This window comes from Nicotiana tabacum, chromosome 13 (assembly GCF_000715075.1).
Source record: "Nicotiana tabacum cultivar K326 chromosome 13, ASM71507v2, whole genome shotgun sequence".
In the NCBI taxonomy this organism is placed as follows: Eukaryota; Viridiplantae; Streptophyta; class Magnoliopsida; order Solanales; family Solanaceae; genus Nicotiana; species Nicotiana tabacum.
In genome coordinates, this window is record NC_134092.1 from 126,535,380 (window position 1) to 126,543,182 (window position 7,803).

A 7,803-nucleotide genomic window follows, 5' to 3' on the forward strand; every position below is an offset into this window, starting at 1 on the left:
TCTTCTTGATATTGGAGTGGTAAAGTTTTGTGATAAGAGTGGTGATTTACAACTAGAATTGTGCTTGGGAAGCAAATTAATTGTGAGAATAACCCTACTTTCTATCTGCATACTATTGTGCGTGAGTGCCTATGTGAGACGTGAATGAAGGTTTATTATCACTTTTATCCCATATCAGAAATTATTTATATTTGGTAGCCAGAAATTTGTATAAAATTTATATAATTTTTGTATATAACATACAAAATATATATATACAATTTTTTTTTTTATTTTTTTAGCTATTATTTTGAGAGCGGCTATGCAGTGTCATTTTTCTGTTGCTGATTTCGAAAAAAAAAGAGTAAAAACATTCGAAAAAAGAAATCTTTTTTTTATGGCCAAACGGCCCTAAGAGTGGACAATGTGTGTTGTATCATGTATGTCTAAATAGAATGATTTATGCCAAAATAAAGTGGAGTGTGTGCGCGCCATTGTATATTGAAAAACAAAAATGACGTGTGTAGTGTGCCATGTTAGTTGGTTAATTGATCTTTTCCATTTCTTTTTCTTTTAAATAAAAATAGCTACGTAGAATACTATACTCATTATCTAAAGTTCAAAAATAAATAAATAACTATATTAAAGAAGTATAACTACTACTCAATATTTAATAAAAATCTACAACTTAAAATCACACTAAACTAATAAGTAAAAATATTTTTTGAAACTTTTCTTTTTATCTTTTGTAAAAATAAAATGTCAAGACTATTTTTGTATTATTTTTAAAACCAAAACTAACTAGACAAAATACCAATAAGCTAAAATAAAAGAAAATATTTTTGTAATTTTAAAGATAAAATAAAGCAAAAAGTAAAAAAATAATTAAAATAGCAATGTTAGGCCTAAAATAAACATCTAAGCTCTAAATAGTATAAAATTTCATGAAGGGTCAAAAATTACATATCTACAATATTTATAAGTAATAATTTATTTAAAATTCAATAAGTTATTTCTTTTTGAATTTATAGTCCCTAAACTCAAAATTTTAACTTCGCCTCTTTGCAGTGGGTAGGTCAAGTACCTACTAGCTAACATTAACGTTGAGACCTTTTCAAGGATTCAAAGGCCAACTATTTAAGGAGGTAGTTGGAGGCTAAAGAGAGATTCTTGGAATAATTCCAGTTTGTGAGGTCCATGACTCAACTGGTCCAAAAATCTTATCAACCACAAGATAACATATCAATTTTAATGAACAAACGTTTCTCCTTTTAAGCCAAGATTTTATTTGCTATTCTCATTATTTGTCATTAATAATTCAACATTGCCTTTAATGATTAGACATTTGAGGATTCTTTGTAGGCCTCGCAAATTTTTCATGCCAAAAACATGTGAATTAGTTCAACTACAGAAATATTCTAACAAAAATTCATAACATTATATTTATAAAATGTAATTAATGAAAGATTCGTATTACAAAATGTCCACGCAAACGAGGGTGGGTCAAGTAGGGACGATAGGTTTCTAGTATGACAAGCTTTTTAATAAGGGGTGCATATGCAGAGGCACAATCAAAGTTTAAAGTTACTGAGTTCGGAATTCTAGTTCTTTAAAATTATTGAGTTCTAAATTAGCAATTTATACATATTTAATAAATTTCTTAAAATAAATATATAGTTTGAACTAAAGTTACTAGGCCGGTCGAACCCGTAACATGTACACTGGCTCCGCCTCTTGTTCACATGCCACCTTAGGCAAAGCCCACGAACATAATTTCACATGATATACGCGCTTTTAAAATTCGATCTGGCATAACCCGAAGGACAAATCCGTGTGGGCCCAAAACCAAAACGAAGTCATGAGCTTTAGTCGTGACATCATATTTCTATATTTCGGGTAAAATGTACGGAGCTAAAATAGACCTTATAATAAGTAGTATTTGTGTTAGAATTGAAAAATTGTATGACTCAAAATAAGAATCAACCCAATTTTTAGTTCAAAAGTGGAGTGTGGATGACATTGTTTTAGAGGATGGAAAGGCTACAAATCATTGTCCTCTTTTTTCTGGCATGAAAAAGATAGGAGACAAAAAGGACAAATAGAAAGAAAAGAAAAAAGTGCACACGAGTCACAATTCCAAAAGTGAAATATTTGCTTGGAATTGAGAGACCATTCGTAAAAAAAAATATTCGATCTTATATAGTAGTGAGACAAAATGATCAAATGTACCCCAAAAAAAAAAAGAAAGACCAAATGATCCTTAAAAGTATAGGAGTTGAACTATTTTGGTCCTTGATAAATGATATATAAAATATAATCTTTTTTCGTATATATATATAGTTGATACTTTTATCCTAAGCCTTAAAACTTACTCTTCCATAAAAAAATCGTTAAATATAACTAGACCATAATAAGGGCAAATATGGCCCATTTTGATCACAATAAGGGCATATTTGACCCATTTAATAAGAGAAAACAAATGCAAACCATTTCACATACGAGTTTAAGTTATATACAATATCAGCATAAGAAATTTTTACATTGTCATACCACCTTTATTTATTATATCGAGTAACTTATTTTATCTTAAATATATAAATAAAAAAATCGCTAAATATAGCTAGACCATAATAAGGACATATACGGCCCATTTTGATCACAATAAGAGCACATTTGATCCATTTATAAGAGAGCAAATCCACCCCATTTCACATACGAGTTTAAGTTATATACAACATCAGCGTAAGAAATTTTTACACTATGAGACTACATTAATTTATTATATCGGGTAACCTATTTTATCTTAAATATATAAATTTCACACTTTTAAGAAGACTTGCCCATCGAAAAATTTTACACTGTCAGACTATATTTATTTATTATATTGGGTAAATTATTTTATCTTAAATATTTAAATTTCACACTTTTTAAGAAGACTTGTCCATCGATATTATTTGAGTTACTTGGGTAGTTAATTTTTTTTTTCTTATGCTGACAATATATATAACTTGAATTCTTCAAATAATTATGACAAATTTGAAGCTTTTCCATTAATAGGAAAAATAAAACAACAAATAAACTAATGTCCGTATCTAGGAACAAGTACGACCATTCGAGTTTCATCAAAATACAACCGACACACCCCCAACTTTTGTTGTCACTCGAAAATATCTTTACCCTTTTTTTACAACTTATTTACCAAATTACCACTCACCCACCAAATTCTACACCTACTCGTTAGCAAAATCTACCCCCAAGAATCTTACATCATATATAAATGATCCTAAACCCAATTTCAGATCTCCTCCTCCCATAGATCCTCTTTTTCTCTATTTACAGATACAGAAAAAGTTGTCATCTTTTTTTATAAAGAGAAAAAGAGGAATCAAGAATTCAGAAAATGGCTTTATCAAACACCTTATCATTGTCATCATCAAAATCCCTTGTTCAATCTCACCTTCTCCACAATCCCTCCTTACCCCAGCCTCGTATTCCCGTTTTTCACAACCCCCAACATGGGCGGCGCCACCCCATCTCCGCCGTACACGCGGCGGAGCCCGCCAAAACAGCAACTGCTTCACAGCCGTTGAAAAAAACCCAATGGAGTCTTGATTCTTGGAAAAGCAAAAAGGCTTTGCAATTACCTGAATACCCAGATGAAAAAGAACTTGAATCTGTGCTTGAAACTCTTGAATCTAATCCTCCACTTGTGTTTGCTGGTGAAGCTAGGAATTTAGAAGAGAGACTTGGTGAAGCTGCTTTAGGAAAAGCTTTTTTATTACAAGGTGGTGATTGTGCTGAGAGTTTTAAGGAATTTAATGCTAATAATATTCGTGATACTTTTAGGATTCTTCTTCAGATGAGTGTTGTTCTTATGTTTGGTGGTCAAGTTCCTGTGATTAAGGTAATCAAGATTCAATTTTTATGCCTCTTAAATTCAATTTATTAGCTGAAATGTGTGTTTTTCTGTTGCTTAAGCTAACCAAGATTGAATTTTTATAACTCTTGTATTCTAATTCTGTGTTATGATTAGCTAAAATGTGTGTTTTTCTGTTGTTTAAGATTACCAAGATTAAATTTTATGACTCTTGCATTCTAATTCTGTGTTATGATTGGCTAAATGTGCGTTTCTGTTGCTTAGTGTAACCAGTATTCAATTTTTATGACTCTTAATACTCAAATTCTGTGTTTTAATTGGCCAAAATGTGGGTTCTTCTGTTTCTTAGTTCTCATTTTTTGGATCTGTGTGGATATGGTGGCTATTGTGTTTGCACTCATTTTCTTTTTAAAATGTCATAGAGTAATTTCATTTTTGGATGTTCCAAAATGTTTGACACTGTTCTATTGCTATGCAATTTTTACAACTTTCAAGAGTTTAATTCATTAAGCTATTCAAATTTTAAGCTTTGAGACGAGGTTCTTTGTAGAGCTATTTCAACCAATATTTCAGTATTTCCATCCCTATATTTTAATATGATATATAAGCCAAGTGAAAATCTTGAACTCTGTATTTAGCATTTTATGTGAAATGGAACCGAGGGAGTAGGTGTGTATATATATAAATGTAATTATATGTGTGTCTGCGTGTGTGAGTATGTAGGTAGTGTGGGTGCGTTATGTTTGTAAATATTTGTTATCGTGTGGTGTGTGTTTGTTATGTGTATGTGTATACAGATACACATAATGTGTATATGTAGAATATATTTGCTTTAGTCAAGTGTCTGAGTTAATAATTGTAGAATATCTGGTTACTTGAATTGGTATGATGACGATCATTACAATGAGCTTCTTGATAGAAAAAAGATAATGAAATTAAGCTTAAATTGTTACATGGTTAATTATAGGTTGGAAGAATGGCGGGTCAGTTTGCGAAACCAAGATCAGATCCGTTTGAGGAGATTGATGGAGTGAAGCTGCCAAGTTACAAGGGTGATAACATTAATGGCGATACATTTGATGAGAAGTCAAGAATTCCAGACCCTCATAGGCTTATTAGGGCTTACATGCAATCTGCTGCGACTCTTAACCTTCTTAGGGCTTTTGCTACTGGAGGTTATGCTGCAATGCAGAGGGTCACCGAATGGAATCTTGATTTTGTGGAGAACAGTGAGCAAGGAGATAGGTATGAAAACTGTAATCTTTAAGTTTATGGCAGATTCTCTTCTTCAGCAGTTAATCTTGTTTTACGTGACTACCGAATGTCTTTCTGAGATGAAAATTGGAAAGAGTTCCATGGTTATGCTTGGTCTATAGCACTGCAACTTTATATCATTTTAATGACTTCTCAATTGGACTTGGGCCTGAAGTCAAGGGCGGAGATAGAAGCTCATATACAAGTTCGGCCGAACCCAATAGCTTCTGGTCAAACAATGTATTTGTGTCAGGAAATTTATTAAGTAATGTACAGATTTTAAATTTAGAACTCAGTTATTAGCACTTGAAGTCGTCGTTCTAAAATGCAGAACCCATAAGTAGAAATCCCGGCTCCGCCACTGGCCAAATCTGCCAAGTTTTTACCTTTACTACTTCAAGTGTCTATTTCAATTGCATATTCTGCAGTGTAGATTGGGTTAGTGAAGACGATGTTAAGTCTAATATGTTTATATTGGGGAATATTTTGCAGGTATCAAGAACTAGCTCACAGAGTCGATGAAGCCTTGGGATTCATGGCTGCTGCTGGACTCACAGTAGACCACCCTATCATGGCAACAACTGATTTTTGGACATCTCACGAGTGCTTGCTTCTTCCTTATGAACAAGCACTTACAAGGGAGGATTCAACTTCTGGTCTTTTCTATGATTGTTCCGCTCACATGATTTGGGTTGGGGAACGAACCAGGCAACTTGACGGTGCTCATGTTGAGTTCTTGAGAGGAGTAGCAAACCCACTTGGCATAAAGGTATGCATAGCTTAAAGCAGTTTCAGACATCCAGTGCAATATGCTAATAGAAGTATTACTAATTTACTCTGTTCGTTGCAAAGCAAGTAGGTAAGAATGAAGTAAAATGCAGTGGAGGAAGCAGAATTTTAGAACTAATGCATTAGTTCTAATTTTTTTTTTCCATTTCAAAAAAGAAGTTCTGAATTAATGCATCTCCAATTCTCCACTATTTTACGTTCCTGTAAAAAATAAATTATGCATCTCCGTTGAAGTTCCTTTTGTTTTAATCACTTCCTCTTATTTATCCCATTGACAATTGTGAAGTGTAATGTTGCCTGCTAGTGTTATTGTTGGAAATTCTCGCACAAAGCAATATTTGTACTAGTAGATAAAATGAGGGACCATTTGTTTGATTTATAAATGTTTGTAGCTGAAATTGATCAATAAAGTTAATCTTACTGAATAACTGAAGCACCCATACGCTTTCCTTTCAAACTGTGCTTGAATATACGTGGTGACCGAAAATATAAGCCATGAATATGATCTCTTTAGTTATTCTGATGTCTTTATCTAAGCATCATTTGATGTTTACGTCTCCCGTAATATTAATAAAAATGGAGTTGCCTGTTTATATATGTATAAGTTGCCTGAAGATGGAAATTTATTGCAGGTGAGCCAAAAGATGGATCCAAATGAGCTCGTTAAACTCATTGACATCCTGAACCCAACCAATAAGCCCGGAAGAATTACTGTAATTGTGAGAATGGGTGCTGAGAATATGAGAGTGAAGCTTTGCCACTTGATCAGGGCAGTTCGAGGAGCTGGACAGATTGTTACCTGGGTTTGTGACCCAATGCACGGAAACACTATAAAGGCACCATGCGGACTCAAAACCCGTGCTTTCGATTCAATCCTGGTAAGTTTCATCTCTGGCATTTTCTCATTCTGATTCTTGGGTAGAGTTTAAAGCCTGTATCTGAATATCATATTGTACTAAACTGGCAGGCTGAGGTCCGAGCTTTCTTCGATGTGCATGAGCAAGAAGGGAGCCACCCTGGTGGTATCCATCTAGAAATGACAGGGCAAAATGTGACTGAATGCATTGGCGGATCACGAACAGTAACCTACGACGATTTGGGCTCTCGCTACCACACACATTGTGACCCAAGATTGAACGCTTCTCAATCTCTAGAACTTTCCTTCATCGTAGCTGAACGACTAAGAAAACGAAGAATGGCCTCTCAACGTCTGTAGGCTTTCTCTAATTTACCCGTATTTTAGTCTGCATTCTTGTTCTGTTGGTATCCAATAAACTCAGTTACCAGCCATCCACTCAAAACTTATATGTGGTCTCGGGGCGTCTGTGCTTCTGTTTGGAACCAAAGTTTCTAAGTTAAAACATGGGCAGAGCAACTTGCCAAATGAGGTAAATAGGTTTCCTACAGAGATCAATGTGGAAGTGAACAGCATGTAAAATTAGTCCGAGTTGTCCGGTAGCCATTCTGTTTATTAAAATTAGTTTGGACTGTAAGTTTAGGGTATAAGTGGGTTCAGTATTTCTCCTTTTCTTGATGTATGGATTTTATTTTGATATGTTTTGCAGTAGAGTCTAAAGTGTTTGCCTACCGTCTTGCCAGTTTTGCTTATTTCATAATTTCTTATCCATCCTATAATGGCATTTTCCTGGATATGTGGAAGTACATAACCTGCAGGGAACAACAACCCAATATAATTTCACTAGTGGGGTCTGGGGAGGGTAGTGTGTACGCAGACCTTACCCCTACTCTGGGGTATAGAGGCTGTTTCCGATAGTCCTAAATTACGAATAAGAGCTATCAACTAAGGGTCTTTTATTTTGCATTAAAGTATTGGTTAGTGGTCAATGAAGTGGGTGATTATGAATGGAAGACTAATGGCTTGTTTGGCCAAGCATCTTCAAGGT

General features: G+C 34.1%; 1 protein-coding gene across 1 annotated transcript; it reads left to right on the forward strand.

The window, feature by feature from the left end:
• The first annotated feature begins 3,198 nt into the window (after positions 1-3,198).
• On the forward strand, positions 3,199-7,486 carry LOC107817203 (phospho-2-dehydro-3-deoxyheptonate aldolase 2, chloroplastic). The gene is made up of 5 exons (XM_016642994.2): positions 3,199-3,883; positions 4,824-5,101; positions 5,603-5,879; positions 6,532-6,777; positions 6,867-7,486. The coding sequence occupies exons 1-5, from the start codon at positions 3,380-3,382 to the stop codon at positions 7,113-7,115; spliced, it is 1,554 nt and encodes a 517-aa protein (XP_016498480.1). The 5' UTR covers positions 3,199-3,379; the 3' UTR covers positions 7,116-7,486.
• Positions 7,487-7,803: the final 317 nt, after the last annotated feature.

Excerpts from the sequence above, each read along its gene's own strand:
- LOC107817203 (XM_016642994.2), top strand. The coding sequence starts at position 3,380 with ATGGCTTTATCAAACACCTTATCATTGTCATCATCAAAATCCCTTGTT. Across the intron at positions 3,884-4,823 it reads GTCAAGTTCCTGTGATTAAG|GTTGGAAGAATGGCGGGTCA; the intron begins GTAATCAAGATT and ends GGTTAATTATAG. Across the intron at positions 5,880-6,531 it reads CAAACCCACTTGGCATAAAG|GTGAGCCAAAAGATGGATCC; the intron begins GTATGCATAGCT and ends AATTTATTGCAG.